Source organism: Gymnoscopelus microlampas (genome assembly GCF_963454915.1).
Source record: "Gymnoscopelus microlampas genome assembly, chromosome: 1".
In the NCBI taxonomy this organism is placed as follows: Eukaryota; Metazoa; Chordata; class Actinopteri; order Myctophiformes; family Myctophidae; genus Gymnoscopelus; species Gymnoscopelus microlampas.
In genome coordinates this window covers 41,609,181-41,636,680 of record NC_139962.1, presented here as the reverse complement: position 1 = coordinate 41,636,680, position 27,500 = coordinate 41,609,181, and the positions used below count along the sequence as shown (strand labels likewise).

Below are 27,500 nucleotides of genomic sequence, written 5' to 3'. Positions count from 1 at the left end.
GAGAGAGAGAGAGAGAGAGAGAGAGAGAGTGCAATCCTGTACATTCTACCTCTGATAATAAAATATTTATGTAGACTTACTGGAACTCTCTTACAGTCTGCCACTCCACCTCTCTGCCTGTCTCTCCAACCATCTTTCTATCTCCACCGCAGCCTGTCTCTCTCCATCTCTCTATCAGTCTGTCTGTCTGTCTGTCATGTGAGTGGTGTCTGAACAATAGACCGATGAATAGGCTATGACAGGGGTCTGGGACCCCTAGGGGGTCCTCAGAGCTACTATAGGGGGTCCGCCAAATCTGTGTGTGATAGGATTTTGTTTTTTTACATTAACCACTTGAACCCTAGAATTCCTTTTCTGAGGGGAACATTAGGCGAAAATAGCAGATCTACAAGCTCTCAACGCCTCGCAGAGCGAGGCGTTGAGAGCTTGTAGATCAGCTATTTTTGGCAAAGAGGCTATAGATGTAGAGGTAAAAAAGAGCAGACTAAGTAAAAAAAAAAAACTTTAATCTGAAACACAATTTTATACAATATAGAGTTGGGGGTCCCTGCTTCATCTCTCTCTCAGCTAGGGGGTCCTTGGCCTGAAAACGTTGAAGACCCCTGGGCTATGACAACAACAGTTAGAATCATTCACAGAACTTCTCTCTCACTCTATCCTCATTTGTTTCTCTGTGGTTCCCTCCCAGGCATCAGTGGGAACTGGATAGAGATAGCCTATGGCACCAGCAGTGGAGCAGTGAGGGTCATAGTTCAGCACCCAGAGACGGTGGGTTCAGGTCCTCAACTCTTCCAGACCTTCACTGTCCACAGGAGTCCAGTGACCAAGATCATGTTGTCTGAGAAACATCTGGTGTCAGGTGAGGAAGAGGATGAGTAGAGTGTGATGAAGAGACAAGAAAATATAAGAAACATCTCTCCGACATGCTAGCTATAGCCAGTATGCTTTTACGTGCACAAGGAGTGCACGTAGTGATGGCATCTTTTTATACGATACCTTAGAAGTCACTTCCACCATGGGTTCCTATGGCAAAATAAAAAGGAAAATACTTAAGACGAAAAACATTGCACAAGATCACTTTAAGATACCTAATTGTGTCTTACACACAGTTGATTTATGAATTTCTAATTATTTTAAATTTGTGCATAATTATGTGACTGCGGTTTACATTGACCGTTGCCTCAGGACTTACAGATTTCCCTGTAGGATACTTTAAATACAATATAAATACAGTTTTTATTCAGATTGAACCATGGAGAACAAAATAAAGTCAAATGAAATGCACCTATAACCCCAGTTAAATTAAAAGCATACACAAAATCTTCTTTTATGTGCGCCTGTTCATCGGCTATAAATGGAAAATGCAGTATCTAGTATCTACAGTAGAGTAGCCCAGATAGCTGGGATATACTGTACCTGACCTGTCACTGACTTCCCCCTGGAAAATGCCCGTAGCGAGGAATCCAAGAGTGGAGCGAGTAGTTACAGTGCGTTCCCCCTCTCCAAAACAGTGGCTAACTCAGTGCACACACACACACACACACACACACACACACACACAAAATCTTTGCTTTGGAAATGAAAGAGACTTCTAAGCCCATCGTCACGATGACAAAAAAAATACATTCCTGTCTCTGAAAAGTAAAACATCATAAACAGCGTGCACAGTTCTCTGCAGTTCAGAGGATGTGCGCTGCCTTGCCTACAATACCCAACATAACATACCCAGCAGGAAATTTACATCTAGTCTGATATGACCGTAGACATATGAATATTTCCACACCTAAGTAAGGTTTAATGTTTTAAGTACTTTGTGGGTTTGTGCATACGTTGTTAATCATTATATTTTTTCGTTTAGAGGGAGGGGTGTGGGGACAGGGATGTGAAGTAGAGAGAAGAGAAGAGGAAGAGAAGAGAAAACACCACATACTGTAGAGACCACAGTCTAATTATCTTTTACCCCCTGTTGTCTATATGGCTCTGTGCACTTACACAAATATTTGAATTCTTGTGTGTGTGTGTGTGTGTGTGTGTGTGTGTGTGTGTGTGTGTGTGTGTGTGTGTGTGTGTGTGTGTGTGTGTGTGTGTGTGTGTGTGTGTGTGTGTGTGTGTTACAGTGTGTGCAGACAACAACCACGTGCGTACATGGACGGTGACTCGCTTCAGAGGAATGATCTCCACCCAGCCTGGATCCACACCACTGGCCTCCTTCAAGATCCTCTCTCTGGAGGAGACAGAGAGTCACAGCAGCTACGGATCTGGGAACGATATAGGTGAGAGAGCAAGAGAGAAGAACAAGGGATGAAGCCGAGACGAAGGGGAGGGATGGATGGATGGATGGATGGATGGAGAGATCATTTCCTTTCTTCTTTTTTAACTTGTGACTACTCAACTTCCAGAGACAGACTGCCATCTAGTGGTAACAGGAGGTTAATTCTGTAACAAAGCTTAAAATGTTGTAAGCATATATTGCAGTGACTTGTCTGAAGTGGTTTTGTACCAAAGCTAAAGATAGACCATCACATATATATCATTAATTCATTAATTAATTCATTAATTCTGTTAGAATGCCCGACTTGCGGTTGGAGTTAGTACTGAGGCCTTGGTAGGGTGCAACCAAAAAGGTGTATTTATTCTGATTGTTCACCAACAATACAAAAGATACATGAACACATTGGAAGCTCTCCACCTAAATGCCATGGTGGTGTCTAGCTCTCAAGCTACCACCAATTGAGTGTGTATGTGGCTGGCAGCCTTTTATACTCAGCTGGAGGCAATTAGTTTGGACTCAACCATGTCAAGGGGTAGACTACTGAATAATACACATACATAAATACAGATAACATTAACTCTCATAACATCGATTAAAACGCTATTAACTACACCAATAATGATTCTACTACAACATAAATATTAGCAATTGCAAACACACATCACATCATAACCCCCCTCTGTTATCCTGATATGGTCCAGCCCAATCATGCTGGTAACAAACAGGTACTGTTGAGCATTCAATCAACCTCAACAATAAAACCTCACACTACAAACCTATTGCACTCTCTCCATATTGCACTGCAAGGTGAACTATGCAAAATACTAAAAGTGCAAATGTGCTGTGCAAATATCATTCAATACATGACGGTTATCTCAAACATAAGTAACAGAGGTCCTCTCTGTTACAAATTAATTAATTAAATCAATCGATCGATCGACCGATCGACCGACCGACCGACCGACCGACCGACCAACCAATCAATCATACTGACTGCACTGCAAACAGTTCATCCACTTAGTGTACTTTGTTGGTTTGCAGGAAGGGAGGTGTTCAACTGATCACAGTGCAATTAAATCATTCAGAGTCACTCTGCTGTGACTGTTTGTGGGCTCCTTTTGTATCCGATTCCAAACAAATGGAGTCTTTAATTGCTGTGGTTTCTCATATTTATTTATAATGTTAATTTATAAACACAAGAACCACTGTCCAGCTGTGAAGGGGAATGCCGTTTCCGTGCTTTCTATTCAAAACTCCACAACACTCACCGTATTTTACTCTGCATACTTAAAGGTACAACTAAAATGTGCTGCTACAAAGCAACAACTAGACATTAGGACAAAGGCACATTTGAACCACTATAGTACAATACAGTATATACTTCCTCGTCAAGCCAGTGAATAAACCAGAGCTCATTTCCCTTCCACCAGGTCAGCAGGTGAAGGCTGTTATCTCATTAGACATTAGACAAGCGTGTCAACAAAAAAATGGGAACAAGAATGTTTTATCAGTTTTCTGTTTCCTGTATTGCAGACACAGGTCAAATGTGTGTGTGTGTGTGTGTGTGTGTGTGTGTGTGTGTGTGTGTGTGTGTGTGTGTGTGTGTGTGTGTGTGTGTGTGTGTGTGTGTGTGTGTGCGTGCCCGTGCATGTGTTGTCAGGTCCGTTTGGAGAGAGAGATGACCAGCAGGTGTTTATCCAGAAGGTTATTCCCATCACCAACACATTATTTGTCAGACTCTCATCCACTGGAAAGAGGTACACTGTCCTCTCTGTCTCTGTCTGTGTCTAGCTACAGTATCCCTTTCTTGTGCCTCACCCCATTGTTATATTCTCCTGCCTGTCTGCTGGTGCCTTCGTTTGTCACCAACAGCCTTTAAAGAGATGTCTCTTCTCCTGTCATTCTCTACCTCTTCCATCACTAACAAACTCTTCATCCATCTTTGCTTTCCTTCTCTCCCTCCATCCCCAGCAGGCTTGTTGTAACATCCTCCTTTCTGTACCTTCAAACAAACAGCATCTAAACACATTAGATGCCATTTCACTGATGAGTGCACATTTCTGTGCATATACTGTACGTCTGTGTACATGTGTTTGCATGTGTGTGCGTGTGCGGGCGCCTGTGTGCCCACGTGTGCGTGTCTATGTGTGTGTGTGTGTGTGTGTGTTAGGATCTGTGAGGTGCAGTCTGTAGATGGAACCACCATCACCTGCTTCATGGTTCGGGAGTGTGAGGGGTCCAGTCGGATGGGGTCGCGACCCCGTCGCTACCTGTTCACAGGCCACGGCAACGGCAGCATCCAGATGTGGGACCTGACTACCGCCATGGATACAGCTAACAAGATAGAGGAGAGGAAGACAGCAGGTGAGGAGACAGACAGACTGACAGGTCGGTTGTGGCTTGGGAGCTTGAAAGACAAATACTGTATGAGGACATTGATTTTTCATGTTTTAATACCTTAAAAAAATGAAAGAAAAGAAAAGAAAAAGACCATTACTGCATCAAAAGTAATCAACAAACCATACTATAAAAACTGGTCAATCATTGGCCAAATTGTCAATTCATATAAGAAAGAGACAAAGATTGTGAAAATAAGGTGTACAAAATACGATCTACAAGCTCACAACGCCTCGCTTATATATCTGCTATTTTCACATTATCTATCTGTGGAACAGAGTCAAACAAAATGTAATGCCTCTACTCCTACATTCAAGTGCTTGTCAGGGTGGGGGGTCCCCAGTTCAAATACGATTATTTTGGGGGGTCATGGTCTAAAAAGGTTGAGAACCACTGGTCTAAAGAATGTTTTGGTTCCAAATAATATTACACCAAAGAGTAACTGCCATCATTTATGTGAACTAGACCATACCCGTCGGGGGATATGAGCACCCAACGCGTGCGCCATGGTCCGCTTGTTTCACGGATGTGGCAACACCGGCGCTTGTTTCACGCACATGATTTGGCAACCCGGGAGCCAGCGAACACAAAAACGCTAATAAACAGCTGACATTTGGGGAAAGCGAAACAGGCTTTGGTGTTCCGTGCACATGGTAATGGTCAATGGCTGTGTGCAAATACAGATCAATTGCTCCAGCCGCCACTGAGGACAACCGGGCAGAAGAGATTTTGGGCACAGATGCACGCACAGACGCACACACAGAGCTTTGTAGAATTATAGGATGATAAGTGAATATGTTTAAAGCAGTTTTTTGTATTATGTTTGATTGACAGATGTGGGCGGACCTTCAGAGGAGGAGCTACTACAGCTATTGGACCAGTGCGACCTGAGCACCTCCCGCTGTGCCACGCCCAACATTAGCCCCGCCCCCTCGGTGTTACATCAGACGCGGCTACGAGAGTCCTGCTCCAGGTGAGAGAGAAGACCGCAGTCTATATGCAGTATACAATGTTTAACACAGTTTATCCTGTTTTATCCCAAATGTAATATTTAGCTACTCACCAAAAAAGACATAGAAATCCCTACATTATAGTATTATTATTATTATTATTATTATTATTCATAATAATGATAATACAAAGAACCTTTTTAAAACAAAGTTTACAAGTGCTTTACACAAACAGTGGAATAAAACTGGCAAAAGCATTCATTGAAAGAAGTTAACGAGCAAAGGTATAGTTGAAATTAGAAACACAATACTCACACAAATAATTCAATTAAGTAAAACATAAAATCATATACTCATGAAATACATATATAATAAATTACCCTACTCATACTCTATCTCTACACACTGACAAAATAAGAGTCCAGTCTTACTGTATCTCCTGTCTGTCCATCATCCTAGTCTCCAGTTACAGAACCAGGAAACCATTCCAGAGACTCAGGCCACCTACGGAGCTCTGCGGCCTTACAGAGAGAGCCCCCTACTGGCCCGCGCACGCCGCACTGAGTCCTTCCACAGCTATAGGTGAAACATCTTCCTTTCTTACTGCGTTCCTTCCTCTTCCTTCCTTCCTTCCATCCATCCATCCATCAAAACCTTGTATCTCTATATTTCAAATATTGAATGTTTCTTCTTAAATTAATTGACAACAGTGTTGCGCCAAAGTAGCAAAAAATAGTCTACCTACATGCTTGCAATGAGCATTGCTTTGCTATTTGGGAATTTTTAAAAACTTGGTCAAATGTGTCTGTAGGTTTGTATAAATATTGAACCAAATGAAAAGTATTAACAAGAGCTTGTGACTAAATAATATAGATTGGATCCTTTGCAACACAGGTTCTTTTTTCCATTTCCTTGTTTAGGACAAGGTTCCACCCAACAGCAACAATACATTTGTTTGTCTATCCTCCTCATCTAACTGTCTGTCTTGTTCATCTATCTACAGAGACTTCCAGAACTTCAGTCTGGGTCGAGGCGTGTTAGAGAGTCCAGGTCAGACCTCCTCCCAGGGACCCTGTGTGGCCCCTGAAGCCCGACGCTCGCTGTGTGATTTTGGGCCTGAAGACAGTGAAAGGAGAGCCTCCGCCATGGATTTCTGGGCTTGCAGATCGGCTAGCGCTAGCTCGAACGCTAACACGGCCGTCGCCACTGCCACGAGTGTTGCCAAGGCAGAAGGTATTGTAGAATCACCGCAGCAACCCCCTGACAGCCCAGTGGTGGGCGGGGGTGACGTGAGACGAAAGGTCCAATCACAGCCAGAGGAGGGAGAGGGGGCGGGGCCTGGCGCGGAGGTGGTGAAGGCAGAGGGAGGGGCCAGGAAGAAAGGAGTGCTAGAAGGAGGTCTGTTTCTGGGGAGGAAGAGAGCTCCACCCGTCCCACTCCTCTCCTCCTTGGGCTCTGAGGCGGGGGGCAGCGACTCCTCTGCCAACGCCTCCCCCTCCCCCACAAAACTCGCCTCCTCGACCTCCCCCCGACACAGGAAGCTGGCCCCCGAGCTGTCAAATCAGGACAGCAGTCTGTGAATGACGGATTGGAGTCCACAGAGGGGTTTGAGTTCTCAAATTGAATTGGCTGATAGGAATTACCTTTGAGCGCCAATCGCCTCTGTGCATAACTGTAGTCTCAGGTTTCCAGAAGGTTCCTGCTCCAGTTCAGTGTCCCATAGCTTTGTTTGAGTGGCTCAGCAGCAGGGGACACACAACGGGAAACACAAATGACACCTTTATGTGTGTTTCCCGTTCATATCTGCTGCCGAGCCAATCAAACGGACCTATAAATGAACTGGAACAGGAAACGGGTATGCCACCTTCTGAGAAACCTGGGACTGCAGTTATAATGCACAGAGCCTATTGGGAAAGAGCTTTTTCCACATTTCATCTGTGTTGTTAACCTCTGGTGAGAACATGATGTGGATGTGTGGACAAGCACACCTTTAATCCTAATAACTATACGGAGGATTTGACTTCACTCAATGAGAACAAACCAAACGTGAGGAGAGTGAAATGACTGAAGATGCACTTTGAAATGAACCGAAGGTACTGTAAAGGATAACTTCCTTCCCTCCACATCCTGACTGTATAGGTCATGGTTCTGACCGTGTACAACCAGAGTAACAGGTCCCAATGCACCTGGACAACAAGTTTACCAACACAAACAGCCCCTCTGAAAACAGGAATAACATTTTTCTTTTTCTTTTCTATTTTTTGTGTCTTTTTTCCACATCTATAACTACGGCAGCTATTTAATTTGTTTGTTGTGTTTGTACATTGCTACAGTAAGGGAAAAAATGGAGCTTGTTGAAGAGTCAGGATGCTGATAACAGACATTCAGTCACTCAGCTTTAGGTGCACATCCTGAATCTGTTTGGAGAGGGGGTTGTCAAACTGTAGAAAACACATACTGACTGAACTGCCTACATCAATTTTTACCGCAGTAGGAGGACACCTGAACACCTGACGTAGCAGATCTTTACTCAGAACCGCTTGTATGCAGCATCTAAAGAATTCCTAAACCTAAAATCAGTCTCAAAACACAGCCTTACTGACAGGACAATGGAGTTGGGGACTAGGGGGGGCTGGACACTCTTATCCATAGATGATACTGTACTTAGACAAACACTGACTGTACATCAGTTAGACAAGAAGTCTTTGTGGCAACTTTTTATTTATTTATTTTTTGGGCTTTGTTCAAAACAGAGAAATGAAAGGCCACATTTCTAGACAGACATGGAAAAGATCAGATCTGTCAAAAAAACTGTTTAAAATGTTTTGCGTGCCTGTAAATTGCATTATGTACTTTATGTCGTTCTCATTTCTCTGTGATGTTTCTGTTGGAAATGATCTAATGGACCTGCAACACTTAACTCACTCAGTTAGAAACACTACACCACTTTAGTCCTGTAGTCACTTTAGTTAAAGCTGTCACAGTGCCTTATTCAGTTATAAAGGACTTTGACCAAAGGCTTGTGAAGACAGATTTAATTCTTAATTATATAGAGCTAGAAGATATATTCTATTCACTCCTGGACCTACAGCACAATTCTGACACTAGATGCTAGATCAAAACTCATTCGGTACCGGATGAGACACATATTTACACATTTATTTAAACATCTTGTTTTGACAAAAGTAACACCTGATTGAGCCAAATGGTTATTAATTAGGACTTTAAGGCTTTGGGTATTGTAACTAGCCTATATCATTATTTAATGGTCATAAAGCAAGATTAAGATTGACTGACTGTGAGGTGAAGTTCCAGACTGCAGTAACCCTGTTGTAACCTGTCTCTGATAGCTTAGATTCTAATCAGCATGATGACAGCAACTCAGATGGGCCACCTGGCCTGGGAGTTGAACCTATTGCGTTACTGTGTAAGCCTAAAGCCAGTGGTGGAAAAAGTACTAAAATGTTTTACTTAAGTAAAAGTACCAATACTGCAATGTAGAAATACTCTGTTACAAGTAAAAGTCCGGAATTCTAAATTTACTTGAGTAAAAGTACAAAAGTATTGGCATCAAAATACACTTAAAGTACCAAAAGTAAAAGTACTAAAATATTTGAAAATAGCAGATCTACAAGCTCACAACGTGAGCTTGTAGATCGGCTATTTTCAAATAGCCTAGGTATAAAATAGGGCTAAAGTGGTTAATGTATGTTTTATACAAGTACAATATTTGCCTCTGGGATGTAGTGGAGTAAAAGTATTGGAAATTGGAAATACTCAAGTAAAGTACAAATACCTCAAAATTGTACTTAAGTACAGTACTTAAGTAAATGTACTTAGTTACTTTCCACCACAGCCTAAAGCTCCATCACATATTCACAAGGCTACAATGGCAAATTTCCTTCCTCGTTACAGATGTTTTGAGCAATAACCATGACTGTAGCGTGCTGAGGCAGAAGGAGGTTAACGAAAGACAACAAGTTAAATAGTGATGTTTTCCAGGAATATTGAATAATAATTTGGACGAATCAACGAGTTACAATCTTTAAAGTAGATTTTAGCTGGTTGATTATAATTTCATAATGTGACCACGAGGTCATTCGCTGTACAAACATGTAAATCTTAATATGCAAATTGACGATATGGAAATTAGACTTACTTAAAACAATATATGGATGCATTCATGTGTTTAATGCTATGTTGATACGCTGTTGTCCATTACATCTTGTTGATAATCATAATAGCCTAAATAGATATTGATATTAACATGCTATTGGACCTAATTGCATTTGCACTCGCACTATAAAGACTGAAGTTATAAAGTAACTTTTTAGCTTTTATTTTGTATAAAATAATGTGTCTTTGGACAGTTTACTGTATGTCTGTCCATTTGACATCTGTTTGTCCTTAAATGTCTCTCAGCTTTTCTCTGGTTGTGTTTACAGTATATATTGCAGCCGGAAACTAGCTAACTGAAAGGAATTCACATCTCTATTTAAGTAAACCACCCTGTATAACTGTTTTTGACGAGTTAATGTTAGAAATATTTTGCATTAATGTGTAACCGTATACATGTGTATATTGTTGACTGATGTACATCACGTAATATTGTATGTCTGTAAGCATAAATCATAATTATTGTAATTTAAGCTGAAACTGAATTCTCTAAAAATATTTAGTCATTGTACATTTTTGATTGAATTGTCAATCAGAAGTTTTGAGAGTAATCTGACATGGGGACAAACCATGGTAATACTGTTAACAGATAAATGCACTGCAGCACTAAAAACTATAATTCATTCTCATCATGCATCCCTTTCTATGTGTCGTTTCAGGAAACATTAAATACGTTTAGCAGTGTTCATCTTTTAAAAGTATGCAGTCAGTGGGACAGTGGTTCATGGAAAAGTTTGCTTTTACATTTTTCTATATGATTTGTCCCACCACTAAAATAATGACAATAATAATAATAATAATAATAAACACCAGAGCCTCCACCATTTCGAGTGCCAAGTGGTTTTCTCTTAGTTTGCCCCCCCCCCCCCCCCCCCAGAGCTCTATAGTTGGTCCGCTCCATTTTTCCATCTACACCAAATCTCTTTGCCGAAAATAGCAGATCTACAAGGTCACACAGCGCCAGGTTGCAACGGGTTGTGAGTGTGTGAGTGTGTGTGTCTCCAGTCCTCTGATCTCAGTAACCTTCCTGTTTAGACAGTCTCCTCTCTGAGGCGCTGTCTGTCGTCATAGTGATTTATGACTTTAATAAAGCTGTGTAGCTGTGTGTGTGTGTGTGTGTGTGTTTGTGTACACTGTCCCTTACGATCACTCCACTAGCTGTGTGTTCACAACCTCCCTCTCCCTGTGAGACTGACAGTGAATGTTTTAGCAGTGTCCTTGTCAGAATGTCTTACTGCCACTTTAATACCAACCCCGCCTGGAAAGAGCTACTCATTGACTGAGATACTGTGTGTGTGTGTGTGTGTGTGTGTGTGTGTGTGTGTGTGTGTGTGTGTGTGTGTGTGTGTGTGTGTGTGTGTGTGTGTGTGTGTGTGTGTGTGTGTGTGTGTGTGTGTGTGTGTGTGTGTGTGTGTTCTGTGATGAGCTGCCGCTTGCTTGCTGACATCTGTTTGAGTAAAATAGTAAAATATTAACCTGTAAAAACTGTCTGGCTCTTTTTTTTTTAACAATTGTCCTCAGAAACCTTGTTTGTTTTCACTTTTACTGATAAAGAAATGTTTCAACAGTGACAATGATCCCCTAATGCAGTCAGTGGTTCTCAAACGTTTTAATTTCAAGGACCCTTATAACTCAGAGCTTACAAATGGAACCAAATGGACCCGTAAGAGTCCATTTGGTTCCATTTGTACGCTCTCAAGAGTTACAGACCTGTAAGGGCCAAGTTAGAACCCCCCCAAGGAACCCTGAGTACCACTTTGAGTACCACTGACCTGATGTATAGCAGTACTTTTCCTGTCAAGTCTGACTGAGGTTCAAGTAAAATGAAACCAATGAACCAATAAATCATCTATAAATAAAACTTTATACAACAGTCATAAATAATACTGCCAGTGTAAAAAATAAAGGTTTTTACAACAATACATACATTCTTATGCTTACATTTTGTACACAAATAACATCACATAAATGTCACGTTACATAACCACAGTCATTATATGGTGACTAATCAAAATGTATCACTTTAAACTTAATCTCAACTTTAAAAGCCGAATCCATGATCAGAATGACCAGGAAAAAATGTTTTGCTCCAACAACATGAGACTGGAGATTTTTTTCTGGAATTGTGAAAACAGGGTCAACAACAGCTAAACCTTCATTTTTAATTAAGTTAAATATATAAAAAATAAACTCTAGATTACTGGGAAATAATTATGCAGAAAATTGCATCAACACTAATTCACTTCTTTAATGTAACAGGACAGAAACTAAGATTGGACCTTTAAGTGATGACATCTAACAAACACAATGTGATTCCCAGCCATGTTTAAGACAATTAAAAACAGTTGGCATTTTCATTTGTCATACAAAACTAACACCAAGGCCACTGGTACATAATTCCTCTACAACATAACTGCTATCTAGTAAGTCTACTAGGCACAGATACAAAGGTTCAAATAGAACAAGTAACTGACACAACATTTTGGTGAGTTCATCTGGCATTCATCTCAGTTGGAGGCAGTTACACTGCAGCTGCCAGAATATGTTCATTTTAAGTAACTTAAAGTCATCTTCCAGGTTATATACATAATAGGTTATATACATAATGCAAAAACGATAGCGACCAATGTACTCTTGGTATGGATAAATAAAGAGCCTTTATTTGTACGGCTAATGCATAGCAAGGGTTTAAAAACATGCAGGCTGGTGTGCTGCAATGCAAATGAATTAGCCGTACAAATAAACAATCTTTAGTTTTGCAACAAAAGTGCCTTGGTCGCTATCATTTTACATCACCCTCATCTTCCAAAAGGCGCACACCTCTCTTTGTTTTTCTACAGGTTACAGTATATACATAATTGGCATTCAGTGACAGTAAATCATAATACACATTAGTCCCTGGGTATTGGGGTTTTGTATAAGGAATATAGCATTGTTATGATTCTTGGTTTGAATTCTGGTTCAGAGCTAAATTAAATGGTTTCATTCTACACACTGAGATACAGTAGGTGAAGAATTAAGAACATGCATCCTTTAATTACAGTAGGTGACTAATTAAAGGAAAAACGTGTGGCCCAACATCTTAGAAAGGTGTTGGGCCACCACTATGAACCCCTCATCCGTCACCTAAACCCCCAACGTTCACATCATCCTTCCCCTTCGGACCCGCTCTTCACCACCACAAACCCAGATCCGTCATCACATTCCCCAGACAAACAGAAAGATGGAGGGTTATAGGGCACACCTATTTGTGGAGATTTGCGCTCCTTTCAAACCTTTCTAGTTGTACAGAGCATGATAGGATGTTAACTGCGTAATTGTACTGTGCAGTACAACTGAAACTTAATTGAAAGCAGATAAATTTGTTTTGTTTCTCCACTCAGTTATTCAGGTTTTTCCTTTCATTTGTCACCCGTCTGCATGTCCTGTTGTAAATCATAACCTCTGCTCCTTCTCTCAACATGGTGCCAACATTTTAAACATTTTAAAAGGAAATCCAGATCTGACCTGGGTCAAACCTGACATTTGGTTCTGTAAATGTGGGTCTGGATTAGCCTAATTATCAGACTGAAGCGTGAGCAGTCCACTCAGTGGAGTGGGCGGGATCTATGGTCTGGAGCCAGGCTAGGTCTGGATCTCATCTACAGTACACTGCACAGTTTCCTACACACTGTATTTTCACCCATTAGACCTGAGGCCGATACTAAAAACGCCTTATAAATCCTAACAGTTTTCTGAAAAACGTGAAATATTTATTTTAAAAAAATTAAAAAATAATAATTTCACTAATTATAGCAACATCTAAAACGACACAGATGCTGTCCCAGATAGAAAGGTATGAAGACGTATAGGTTAAAATAGATAATTTCTTGACTAGACTTGACAAGTTTGATACTATTCAAGAAGACAACCTGCTCAGACCAACTTATTAAAAACAAATATGTTAACTGCACAATGTGTAGTATTATTGGAATCTTATGTGGAATTACTATAATTTCCAAACATTTCAAGAGCTGGAAATTTTCAATTTGTTTTTTCCAATTTACTATTCCAGACCATACTAATGTGTGTGAGTAGTCTACCTGTTTACAGTTTGGGGTTCAGACATGAATGCCCGGGGTGGGATGGTGGTCTTACACTGGTGGTCCTGGTTGAGGAGCGTGGATCCATTCTTACAGCTGAGTATCAATGAACAAGGTGTGTTCCTTCTTGACAGAGCTGAAGTGCTTGATGGCGTCAACAAACTCATCGTCCTCCACGTACTAAAACACAGCAATAAAAGGTCATCAGGTCTATTAACCACTTGAGCCCCAGCGTCCCTATTCTGGGGGGAATAATCTCTGAAAATAGCAGATCTACAAGCTCACATTTTCAGTGAAGAGATTTGGTACAAGTACAGTTGCAACTCAGGTCCGTTTTACTAAGGACTAAGAATAGAGGGTTTAAGTGGTTAAACTGCAACTTTGACCTTTAAACCTGGTACAGAAAATTTGCAGCCAGTCTACACGGTTAAATCCTGAGTTTTAAGTTAACTCTGAGAGTGTATAGATGTAACCACATGGGTACATGTAAGGGTACATTTGGTTAAATTTCTATCCTCCCAGGGTTAAATCAACTGAGGATTTTGCTGTGTGTGTATGTTTGATGTTTAGGCTGGTGGACATTTTCCAGTACCTTTGGGTGCGAGCTGTAGACCAATTTCTTTTCAGAGAAAATCAACTGTATAGACCTCTATTGATAAAGGCTAATGGGATGATATTTTCATCAGTTGACTCCCAGTCATTTAAAAATGCTTTCAGGATAGATCTAGTCCTCACCAGGCCTGAGTCCTGTCCAAGCGGGTTGTCCCAGCTTCCTTCATCCATTAGTGATTTCCTGTCAATCAGCTGACTCACACTGCGGTGCAAGGATTGCTGGGAAAAAGTGTGGGAGACATCTGATTGGCTGGGAACCCGCAGGACTGTCATTGGACTGAAGCGCGATCCTCCACCCACTATCTTGGTGTCTGAGAAACCCTGACAGAGAAGATTAAGATTAGGAATTATTCATAATAATAATAGCATTTGTTAATCTTGAGTACATTTTACATTGAACTTTTACTGTAATATATATATAATATGATTATAACATCTCACCTTCAAAATATTGTGCAGAATATTGTTACATGACTTCAGCCAACACAACAAACCAACCAGAACGAAGATCTTCAAACTGTCAAACCAAACATCTCTTCCCTGAACACACTGTTCAACGTGTCCATATTCAATGCCTCTCGGAAGACCATGAATGTGGTTTGACAAGCACGTTCATAAACACGCACGCAAACACACACGCATGCGAACCAAACCAAAACACACACATGGATGCATGTACACATGCTCCCATACCTCAGTGTACATAGTGTAGCTTTTAAGTGTCACGTTGTTGTACTCGACACTGTCTGCCACCGTGTCAAACTGTCAGGGGACAGTAAAGTAAAGCTTTAGGTTTCTGACAGGAAGTAGGAGACATAAAGAGGTCTTACTGTGGCTGTTGAACGTCTAGAAGACATCAGAGAGGTTGAATGGTGCCTAGCGCACAACTCAGGACAAGGCCTCTGACAGAGAGAGAGAGAGAGAGAGAGAGAGAGATAGGATGGATGGATGGATGGATGGATGGATGGATGGATGGATGGATGGAGAAATAAGTGGTGAGACAGAAGGGGTGGATTCAAAGAAAAACAGAAGAGTGCAGTGAGAGGGAAAGTAGATGGAAAGAGGAGAATAAAGACAGAGAAAACAAGGAAAGGAGGGAGGACAAAAGACATACTGTATGCATGGAGAGAACCAAGGATAGGAATTAAAATGATGAGATTAACACGGTGAAATTAAATCAACAAACACAAAGAGATGATGAAGTAGATGAACAGTAGCATAGAGACAGTAACAACTTTTGACATCTCTTAGGAAACGGCAGGTTTTATGGGGAAGTTGTAATGGGTCAAAAAAATAAAAGTGACTGTTTTCGGTTGACTAGTACTGTGTTGCTTCTGCTCCCTCTAGTGGTAGAGGGTGACAACTGTTAAAAGTACAATTTCAGGTAAAAACATTGCTTCAGTTATTATGTGAAGATTAGACAATATTAAAGAAATGCTTCCCTCTCTAACGCCCTTTCATCTACTGCCATGCATTTGTTCCTCTCTTTAACATCTCCTATTCCACCCGTCTCTCTCACCATGTACATTTCTCCTCCAGTATGCCTTGTCTTGTGCAGTGTGACCAGAGGAGGTCGCTCTCTGCTAGAGTGGCTCTTCCTCAGGGCTCTGAAAAGTATAAACAAAGAAGGAGAACAATCACTTTATTGTCTATTAACTCAGTAATTCAAATGTGTATTTACATCCCTCACGCACACGCACACACACACACACACACACACACACACACACACACACACACACACACACACACACACACACACACACAAAGGTTTTTCAACTGTTTTATGTTGTATGTGGTGTCCTGAATAACATACTAAAAGTTTACCAAAGTTTGCCCACTGGAAAGGTGTTATTTTCAAGATGGCGTCCAAGATGCCCCAAAAATCATTAAAACAGCCTAACTCCTTCTTTATTTATCCTAGACACGTACTTTTTGTGTCTAACCCCATGTTTTGGGGGCCTGGGAATCCATTGGACTTATCCAAATTGCAAATATACAATTAGATCATTGTGAAATCCAATATTTTTTTTGTGACCCCATTAAAACCCTCTGAAATGGTCACCCGTTTCAAGTTAACTTAACTAATTATATAATAAATGTTCAACTACTTATATTTCTTTTTTACTGGAACAATAGGCTTCAAGATATCCTCAAAACACAACAAAACTAGTAGTCACAACTTGCAGTAATTCAGAAGGTGGTGGCAGAGAATATGGTCAGTTGATAGATAGTATTGTTTTTAATATTGAAAGGTTTTGGATAGCTCTGTGGATCAAATTTAGCCCAAACTAAATTCATTTTTGACTTGACCCCAAAAAATGTATTGCATTATGAACCAATATCTCTGCACCCCTCCCCTTACTCACCCCACAGGAACTTCATAACTCCTCCCCTACATACACAAGAATATTTATTTTACTTTGGACGCGCAGTGTCATCTTGTAGACACAAGATTTTGAAAAAACATTAAATAGATGTTCATAGAACCTTTAAACACATTAGGAAGGCAATCAGTGTGAGTGTGCAAAGAGGGGTGGGGGTGGTTATGGAGGTTAGTGTAAGGCTGTCTGAACCGAGTATCTACTGGGTGCCTAGTCAGAGGGGAGTATGGGGGGTGGGTCTGGTCTAGAGTATAGTGGGCCTAGGGTTCCCCTCAGGTGGGTAGAGGGGAGTATGGGGGTCACTGTATTGCTCCCGAGGCACTTGGAGTGTAGAAGAGCAAAGTTAGGAGGCAAGGAGACCCTGAGCTTCTGATCTCCCCCATGTCCCACGTGCAAAACCTCAAACCTCCATTGTGTCCCTATGTATGCTGGTCCCAAATGGACCTCCTGGCGGGTCTGGCTGGCTCATATGTCCGAGATAGGCGCTCGTGAGTTGGCACAGGTAGTGAGGAGGGTCCCCCCCCCCCCCATAGTGGTGGTTGTAAGACCTCCACGTAGTGGTGCATGACTGTGTGTCAGGCAGACAAGGGTGTCTATGTCGGACTGGCTCACAGGAGAGTCGGTGGTGGCTGACCATTAATATTCCCAGTGACTTATCATTATGGCTCAGAGCGTCCTCTCCCCTCTCCAGAACAGCTCCAGAACAAAAAAATGGTGTATGCCGAAAGCAATGCTTGTTTGTTGGCCCCTTATGGGCGTGGAGGTCGGTTAGATTGGGATTCTATGGGGAGACTGGAGCCCAGGGCGTGATGGGCTGTCCCCTATACGTACCTTCTTGCTCTTAAAATTATCCAGAAAAAGAGATCAGGGTTCAAGCTTATTGCCAGCAGTACCAATCACAAAATAAGGACATGTGAAATTAATTTTGCACTAAAACCTCACACAACTACTAGTCTCAGGAATAAGGAGATGTCTGTGACAAGCAAATCTGAACCTTATCCATGCCACACTCCTCCACCCTGCCTAGACACCCAGTAGAAGACACTAGATACATGTTGTGATAGCTCTGTGATGACTTGTACACCCTCTCTTGGCCCATAAGGGGCCATTTCTCTCCACTGTAGAGTCCATCTTCTCCATAGACCAGACAAGTGGCCATTTCTTTCCTACTGAGTGTAGTGTTCTCAGCTTTACTATTACTATATAACTATTTTCACAATGTTTGCCTCTTTCTTACCTAATATTTGAGATAATATTGAGTCTTAAGAGTATTTAAATTGTAACTTTAGAAATGTGCAGATACCCTGTATACACTTATACTGTATGTTGGTTTGTTTACTGTTGAGTGAGAAAACCATGTTGCACATAAAGCTATCCATCTGGGGACCCCCAAAATCATTTGGGGGACCCCAGTTTGGGAACGGGACACCTTTACAAACACATTGGTGAAGACATTTCTCTGTAAGGAATGTCTTCCAAGATTTGTGTAATATTCCCAGTCTATCACTTGGCAGCCATGTTTTTACAAATGTCACAGTACCACCCAGTAATAATGAATTTATTCCTTATTGGTATCCAAATACATTTTTAAAGTTTCAACAGATGTGAATTACATATATAGGTATAGGTATAGGTGATTAATTCACCAATCCTGGGCATTATAGTATGTAGAAAAGGGAGAAATGTCCAATTACATTGCTAAATATGCTTATAACCAATTGCTTTGATATATAATTGTACTTATAATCACTTGCCTATTTATATATGCTAATTGGATTCCTAGATCACCAAAACATGGGGCTAGGCACCAAAATGACTTGTGTAGAGCAAATATTGAAGGAATAATGGTCTTTTAAGGAACTGGTGGCGGCCATCTTGGAAATTTGACATTTCTAATGATCAGATTTTGGTAAACTTTTGATATGTTATTAAGTACACCTGATACTACAGTAAACCATTGAGAAACCTTTTGTTCAAATTATTTTTGGGTCAAACCATATTTTCACCCGCCTATAATGTTCCACCCAGAGTAGGGATGCTTGGTTCATGTGGCTAGGTCAGTGATCGACCGGCCTAAGCCAGCCTGAGCATGAGCACCAATCACATCTCATTCTTCATCAGATAAATTAACTGTGTATACATACTGTATAACCGTGTGTGTGTGTGTGTGTGTGTGTGTGTGTGTGTGTGTGTGTGTGTGTGTGTGTGTGTGTGTGTGTGTGTGTGTGTGTGTGTGTGTGTGTGTGTGTGTGTGTGTGTGTGTGTGTGTGTGTGTGTGTGTGTGTGTGTGTTGTGTGTTGTCATCATTTAGCTGTTGTTACCTGTGTAGAAAGACTCCCAGTAGGATAGCTAACAGGAGCAGACCCAGCAGAGCAAACAGCAGAATGAACCACAGCTCAGAGTAGACCGGACCAGATGACATACTGACACCCCCTGTAACTCCTTCTGTAGGCCCTACAGGACCTGGAGAGAGAGAGAGAGAGAGAGAGAGAGAGAGAGAGAGAGAGAGAGAGAGAGAGAGAGAGAGAGAGAGAGAGAGAGAGAGAGAGAGAGAGAGAGAGAGAGAGAGAGAGAGAGAGAGTGATGACACTCTGTACCTCCTGATTCTCTGTGATTCCCAAACAGTGTGCCAACAAACAAGTCCAGTTGTAATTGAGTGCGCACTGATTTCCCAATACAGAGGAAAATCCTATACCCTCTGAACTATATATTAACCGATTTCAACCTGGCGTCCCTATTTTGGGCATGTCATTATAGGCGAAAATGTTACTTCTTTATAATAATTATATATTTTTTTCTTTTCACCCATTTTCAAAAGTAGCAAAAACGCCTCACAATGCATATGATTAAAGGTGTCTTGAGATATTGGGTGTACCATGCATCTTGCTGCATTTCTCCCCAATTGTGTTGCTGCCAACCGCCACCGGTGTCCTGTGTGTGGAGGGTGTAGACAACCACATGCCTCCAACATACATGAAGTCACCAGCCTTTTATTTCACGTGACAGTGAAGAGTTTTACCACCAGAGTAGCGCAGACAGAAGTTCACGTTATCTATCGTCCAGTTCTCCTCCTCTCTGAAAAATAACCCCCACCAACCAGGAGGAGCAACACGGACACATTCCCCTGCTGGCTTCCTGCCCGCAAACACTGACAATATTATGTTGGTTGGAGCCATGAGAGGCACCACTGCTGGGAATTGAACCCAGGCCTCTGTGGCAAGGAGAGAATGTTTCTTCCCTCTCCTTTACTGACCCACAACTAAAAAAATGTAACCGTCAACTAGGGGTGTGCCGATATATCGTCCCACGATATATCGCGATACGTTTTTGTGACGATATGTGTTGTTTTGGGAAAAAAAAATCGTTTTGAAAAAAATATTTTTATTTTTATTTTATTTTTTACAATCATTATAATCAGGCATGCAAACAGCCCCGAGGTGAAAAGGGTGACAACATGTTGTTGTTTTTTCGGGTCAGGTGTCACACTATTGCCCTATTTGGATTCAAAACGGCTATTGTAGCTGAAAAGCTACAAGTTTGCATGTCTGAATAATGCAAAAACAGAATTATTTGTTTTTGCATTTCCTTTTTTTCTCCCCCATATATTTTCATAATAAAATCGAAATCGTATCAAAGTTGTGAGCCAAATATCGTATCGTATCGTTTGGTGAAATGAGTGTATCGGCACACCCCTACCGTCAACTGAAGCATTGTCAAACATGAATGAAGAATACAGACAAAAACTACTTAGGGTTTGAGGGCCGGTGTTGACCAGCGAGAGAGAGAGAGAGAGAGAGAGAGAGAGAGAGAGAGAGAGAGAGAGAGAGAGAGAGAGAGAGACTCACCCAGGCCTGTAGCAGGGTTGTATCTGATAGTGGGTGTGGTGGCACTGCCACTGTCTGTGGTACATGTTACCTGGAAAGACAGAGCTAAGAGAGAGAGAGAGATTAATCATTCATATGTTAACATTGTTGTATTACTGTATTACACACAGAGAGAGAGAGAGAGAGAAAGAGAGAGAGAGAGAGAGAGAGAGAGAGAGAGAGAGAGAGAGAGAGAGAGAGAGAGAGAGAGAGAGAGAGAGAGAGAGAGAGAGAGAGAGAGAGAGAGAGAGAGAGAGAGAGAGAGAGAGAGAGAGAGAGAGAGAGAGAGAGAGAGAGAGAGGGAGGCGTGTGTGTGTGTGTGTGTGTGTGTGTGTGTGTGTGTGTGTGTGTGTGTGTGTGTGTGTGTGTGTGTGTGTGTGTGTGTGTGTGTGTGTGTGTGTGTGTGTGTGTGTGTGTGTGTGTGTGTGTGTGTGTGTGTGTGTGTGTGTGTGTGTGTGTGTGTGTGTGCGTGTGCGTGTGCGTGTGCGTGTGCGTGTGCGTGTGTGGGGGGGGTCTCACTCCTCTGTGACGTCCGTGGGATGTGCAGAATACTGTGAAAGCCAGAGTAGATCCTGAGTCTGTTCTCTGTGACGCTGAACTCCTTCAGAGGTCCGTTCAGTGAGAATGACTGACTCCAGTCCAGCCACACCACGGTTACATTACCGTCCACTGAGAAGTCAGAGACGTACTGGGGAGCTGAGGTGGAACCAGGAGAGGAACATTGGGTTTGAATGTGTTCAATGAACTAGAAATCTGTCAACATTTGAAAAAGTGGGACGCATCGTGACAGTTTGTGAGCTTAGAACAAAGTACATAACATAAGTGGTTAAGCCAACAACAAATGCTGGGTGTCAAGTTGTTTGTCACATCCTTACACAATCCTCAGCCTTACTTATAACAACAATAAGAAAGCAGCATTTGATCATCACAATGTAGATAGATAGACAGACAGACAGACAGACAGACAGACAGACAGACAGACAGACAGAAACCCTGGGCTTGGGCCAAGGCGATCAATTCGCCATATATGGGAGACGAACTGGCATCGGCTCCCCTGATTGGCCAAGCTTCACATGATGTTTCTGCCGATATAATATAAGTGCTAGCACACAATAGGACCACGTTCTTTTAAACAGCAAAGTTGGTGACTCCATCGGTGTCCTGTTGAGTGACATGTTGTGCTGGACGGTGCATCTGAAAGGAGGAGAGAAGAGATCCTTCCATGCTGCTGTGGCAGTGGAGCACAAGGTGTATTCCTTTGGAGGGTTCTGGGACAGGGATACCCGCCCCCGCTGCATAGATCGCATTGACGTGCACGTCTTCAACGCAATGCGCTGCATAGATCGCATTGACGTGCACGTCTTCAACACACTGTCGCTGCACTGGACGACGTTGCCCCCAATGAAACCCGGAAGAGGAAAACGTACAATTGATGTTGTACCCTCCATGCGCGTGGGCCACACAGCGATTCTGATAGAAGATATCATCTACATCTGGGGCGGAATAGTGAATATTGAAACAGAGGTGGCTGACAAAGGTAACGAGGTTACCTTCCGTGGCGACAACTGCAATGAGCTTTATGCATTTGAGGTCCGCACCCACAGATGGTACAAGCCCAAGGTTTCTGGGACTATTCCAAATGCGAGGTGCGGCCACTCAGCCTGTGTCTTGGGGAATGTCATGTATGTCTTTGGAGGATATAACATACTGACTGGACGCACTAATGACATCTACAAGCTGGACAGAGCCATAATGGCCTGGTCTTTAATCAACACCACCGGCATTCCACCACCTATATCGGATTGTCACTCTGCAACCATCATTGGGACAAAGATGTTTGTATTCGGGGGCAGAGGGGACCGGGACGAGATCTACTACAACATCAGAGTGTTTGACACAGAGACTAACTGCTGGGGGAGCACATCTTCTCCACAGTTTATTCCAAAAGGACGCAGGGGTCATTCAGCCTTTGCCTACAATGGAGAGCTGTACATATTTGGTGGCTACAACTATCTTCTGGACCAGAACTTCAATGATCTGTGGATATTTAATCCAGAGACCTCCTGGAAGAAGATCACGCCCAAGGGGAAAGGCCCGTGTCTGATGTCTCGGATGTGCTGTTGCATGGTGGGAGATCGTATCATCCTCTTTGGAGGATACACACCCGATGACCTGTACATCTTAGACTTGTGTCCTAGTTTGAGGACATTATGCAAGGTAGCAGTTATTCAGTACGGTCTGGAAAAGTCAGGACTCCCACATGACATCAGGTGGGAACTGGCAGCCATGACTGCCAACAGCAACAGAAAAAAACATGACAATGGCAGAGAACGACTTCAAGGCAATGGAACAGAAAAAAGGCGATGGCGATGAGAGCGCTGACCTTAACAAGGCCTCATTCATTCAGATGGGAAGGAAAGCTGAGCACAGGAATGTGCTCAGTGATAAGTGCCATGAACTAAGGAGCATCATACAGGAGCCATAGAGAACCCTACAACTAACTGAATTGCATCAGGGCTGACATGACTGCAAATGAGAGGATCTCTGAAAGGACCACGTCATCCATTTTCAAACTATATTCATATAATTGTTCCTCACCGATGCTCATTGTAAGATGGTTCTGTCTACTCACTCTATGTCTCAGAGGAGGGGGCTGTGGACAGTTCAGAAACTGCTTACCAGTGACATCATCGGTAGGCGGGTATGGTCATTTCAAACAAGATGTCAAACTTTTTATTTTTATTTTTTATTAATCCGAGAACAATGGCTTCTATTTCAGAATGCTAATTTCCCAGGAAGAGAAAGGCTGTCGTTTCTATTGGATTGGAAGCCCCATTGATGATGTCATTGGTAGGCAGGTTTCTGAACTGTCCTTAGCCCACCAAGGTGACACGGAGTGAGTAGACTGAAACTGTACCATGTTATGAGCATTAGTGAGGACCAATTATATGAAGATAAGGTGGACAATGGGTAAAAATGCTCATTTAAGAATAGAAACGTGCACCCAGCTGATCTCCATTAGGAATTAATGTCGAAATCGAGATAGAGGAAGAGACAGTGATGGAAGAGGACTTCAGGAAATAGATTTTTGTAAAGGAGAACAGTGGGAGAGGAAAATGACTGCAAAGGTGGAGACCTCTGTGTTTTTTTTATTTTTTCTATTATTTTTTATATGAATTATATCAGTTTGTTTAGAGGCCTCGTATTTGCCATTCTTCTACTTCCAATCATCAAGCCTGGTGCCATGGGGGAGGAAAGGTGGCGGCGCCCCCTCTCCCGGACTGTCCCGCAATATACCCACTATTCATTATGCCGACTCCATTATTTGTGCCTGGAGGTGTGCTTGTGGGCGTGTTGTTGCGCTTTCCCTAAAATTGCTATCTTGCCCTAACACGTTTGGGAAAGAGTATAACGGATTCTAAAACCACCCGCTATGCCAAATTCGTTTGGTAGAGTGTGCCTGCACTGGTCACGTCGAGAGTCAGGCCGGCCGGGCGCACAATGGCACAACATTCAAGGTCTCCCTCTCTCCTAATTGTGAGAGTGTCAATTGCGTCAATTGTGTTTATATAAGATGATAGTCTATTCAAAGAAGACAATTTATGCTGCGTGCGATGCCATGCTCTCCAAATGACACACTTCAGCTTTATTCATCCATTGCGCAAGAAACAATGAATGGATTACAATAATATAACATTCTCTATAATCAGTAACATGTAGGTGATACTTATGTCTGTCAAATATGGTTTTATTGAAAGGCAATCAAAGGCTAGAGCGTATGGAGCAAACGTCGGGTGTACGGTGTCCAACGTTATTGGCGCCCCAGTGTGGCTGCAGAGTTCACTTCGGAATGAAGTGGTTGAATGTGATTGTCATTACAATTTTACTGCAATCCACAAAAGTGTGACTGTTAATTCCTTGTATCAATACATTGTGTTTTATCAGTTGTTGCCAGTTAAGCTTATCAAAGACTAACACAATGTCGTTTGATCTGCGTTTGCTATAACCACACCAGACCATTTTGTTTAATTGATCCAGAACACAAGCAGAATGCTGTAATTTAAAGTTCTCTATAACCAGCAATGTGTGAGTGATAATTCTGTGTATCAAATATACATTTATTCCAAGGCAACTTCTCTCTTCCATGGGCAGAGAGGCAGAGAGCGTAAGCATTGGGGATAATGGCTTGCGCAGTCTTCTCTTAAAGGCAATGGTATCTGGCACGGTGATTGGTTTTATTATTGTAACGCCCAAACCACGCCTATGCATAATGTAACGGGTAGCGCAGGTGTTTTAGGGATAAGGCTGGTGTCAGAAGATAACAACTTTTGCACGGGAACGCCCCTTGCACAATGCTAAATCCCCAAATAGTGGGTATAGGATCTTCGGCTGAAAATAGAACCCATAGTCTCTTAACTCTTTGACTGCCAGAGTATTTACACATCTACCCCCCTTCCCTGCCAGAGAATAACATTGCAAAAATAGGTAAACTGTGAATTTTGTCTCCGTTTATTTTTTAACATTGAAGTGAATGGAGCAGAAAATCTTCGTATCGCGTTATCTCCTGCTTCCTTTGTGATAAAAAAAAAATGTTTTTTGAAAAAAAAAATAATAATAATAATAATAATTTTTAATTTTTTCAAAAATCTCGTCAATCTCGTCGACGGCTGCCTGAGCCATGCGGAGAAAAACGAGAAATCTCGTCAATGGCAGTCAAAGAGTTAATGGTTGTCTTGAAAGACTGTGAAGCCGGTCTGTGCTTAACTGTTGTATAACGAGTCTGTGACGCTGGTCTCTATAGTTGCTATATGTTGTACTGATAGACTGTAAAGCTGCTCTCTATTAGTCTCTAACCGTTGTATTGAGAGTCTGTGATGCTGGTCTATGTTGTAATGAAAGACTACTCTCTATTAGTCTCAAACAGTTGTATTAAAAGACTGTGAACCCGGACCTGTTGTACTGAGACTGCTAGGCCAGTCTCTAGTCTGTAAATGTTGTATTAAAATACTGTGATGTGGTCTCTATAGTCTCTAACCTTTAACTGTTGTACTGAACGACTGTGAGGCTGGGCTCTATAGCCTCAAACTGTTGTATTGAAAGCCTGTGATGGTATCAAACTGTGTTTTACAAGTGAGACTGTGTGCCACTGGTACACAGTCTCACTAACTCACCCTCAGTCAGAGTGGTAACAGTAGTCCAGTTGGAGACTGTACTGCCCATGTTGTTGAAGCAGGCGGCCCTCAACTCATAGCTGGAGTACGGCTGGAGACCTGAAAGTTAGCCCAGTTATGTTAGCTTTGTAATCACAAGTACACACTGATAAAACATTTAGCAACATTATTGGATAGGATAGTGAAAATGTATATTAGTCATTTTATGCTTTAGTATTATTATTATTAAACCAAGATTAACAAACCTGTCACATTGTAACTCCAGTTCTTGCCAATGAAACGGGTCTCTATTGGTCCTTCTGTGCATGGGAGGGATATAGGCTGGGGGGGCTGGGGGCAGGTTGGCTTGACATGTAGCTCACAGCTAGAGAGGGGGGTAAAGGTGTCAGTTTACAGATTATTAATCACAAGTCAGTAGTATTTTGTGTACATCGCTCTCTTCCCAGTTCCCACCTCTCTATGACTCCGTTGGGTTCCTGGGGTTCATCCCACTCCAGCTGAACAGAGCGAGAGGACAAGGTCATGGGTCGAGGGGGGTTCTGCTTGGCCGGGGGGGCAGCCAGCGTACGGAACTCTCTGATAGGACCTCGATTACAGCACTGTAACAGGACAAAGTTAGAGGTTCAACTTCAACCAGCAGGTTAATACAATAATTATGGCCAATCTTAGGGACATAAATGAAATTAGATTAAATCTAATACTCTGTGCATCTATTTGTCTGAATTTGGCATGATTCCATTTGTAACGACTAGCAAGGCATTGTTTGGTAAAGGTCTCCTTTACAAAAAGAACCATGCCATAATGATAATATAAAGGCTCTTGCAGCCAACTTTTATAATGTGTTTCTGGTGTATCGATGACGTCATATTGATCTCCACATTTGAGCATGGTTTCAGCTCGATCCATGTCCCAAAATGTAAAAAATCAAGTTTTGTAATAAATACATGGGAGTACTGGCCGCGTAAACAAGAAATTTGGAGCTGATTGGTACAGCGGTTTGTGAGATTAGCTCCAAACAAACACACAAACTCACATATCATGATATCAAGTTAGGTAAGCCTAGATCTGAAATTCATAGGGTTACAAGTAACATTTTATCTCTCTCCGTCACAGCCAGTTACTGGAGCATCAAGCCTTGATAAATAGGCTAATACTGTTTTGCAGATGTGTATGGATTGGTCTATGATTTGTCAGCGGCAAAGCTTAAACCTGTTAATAATAATTAAGAATAAACTGGAGATATTTCTCACCACATGTTGCCTGTATTCTTTCGGCCAGTTGGCCATGGTACAGACTGAATATAATTGTGATTACAATTATAAGTTCATTCATTCAAACTTTAATTTAGTTCGGAATTCATTTCCTTGGCTATCCTTCTACATACAGTACATGTACATGTATATACTGTATATCACCAGAGGACTTCATTTAAAACACCTCAGAAACAGGTTCAGCGTGTTACCCATGAGCACTCTAATAGAGACCCTCACACTGGTTGGGCATGGGTCATCGTAGTCGTCCAGGGTTCGATTCATAAAAAATAAGGGGGGGTCTATCAAAAGCAGAGGATTGTAATCCCAATCCCCCCCCCCC

The 27,500-nt window shown here is 42.0% G+C and overlaps 2 protein-coding genes across 3 annotated transcripts in view; one reads left to right on the top strand and one right to left on the bottom strand.

Moving 5' to 3' along the window:
- kctd3 (potassium channel tetramerization domain containing 3) overlaps positions 1-9,293 on the top strand; it is an 18,866-nt gene extending 9,573 nt beyond the window's left edge. The window contains exons 13-19 of one of the 2 annotated variants that reach the window (XM_084044301.1): positions 689-859; positions 2,118-2,273; positions 3,933-4,029; positions 4,443-4,636; positions 5,504-5,642; positions 6,079-6,201; positions 6,623-9,293. In XM_084044301.1, coding sequence (XP_083900427.1) covers positions 689-859; positions 2,118-2,273; positions 3,933-4,029; positions 4,443-4,636; positions 5,504-5,642; positions 6,079-6,201; positions 6,623-7,199 — 1,457 coding nt within the window. In that variant the 3' untranslated portion in view covers positions 7,200-9,293. Of the gene's footprint in view, positions 1-688; positions 860-2,117; positions 2,274-3,932; positions 4,030-4,442; positions 4,661-5,503; positions 5,643-6,078; positions 6,202-6,622 lie in introns of both variants that reach the window. The other variant, XM_084044300.1, reaches the window with a different exon arrangement.
- A 4,674-nt stretch (positions 9,294-13,967) lies between these two features.
- Positions 13,968-27,500, bottom strand: part of ush2a (Usher syndrome 2A (autosomal recessive, mild)) — a gene marked incomplete at both ends in the record, with an annotated part of 295,634 nt that continues 282,101 nt past the window's right edge. The window contains 10 exons of the mRNA XM_084054952.1: positions 13,968-14,057; positions 14,613-14,810; positions 15,183-15,251; positions 16,009-16,096; positions 19,195-19,327; positions 20,719-20,802; positions 21,256-21,432; positions 25,908-26,006; positions 26,153-26,271; positions 26,361-26,506. Coding sequence (XP_083911078.1) covers positions 13,968-14,057; positions 14,613-14,810; positions 15,183-15,251; positions 16,009-16,096; positions 19,195-19,327; positions 20,719-20,802; positions 21,256-21,432; positions 25,908-26,006; positions 26,153-26,271; positions 26,361-26,506 — 1,203 coding nt within the window. The remainder of the gene's footprint in view (positions 14,058-14,612; positions 14,811-15,182; positions 15,252-16,008; positions 16,097-19,194; positions 19,328-20,718; positions 20,803-21,255; positions 21,433-25,907; positions 26,007-26,152; positions 26,272-26,360; positions 26,507-27,500) is intronic.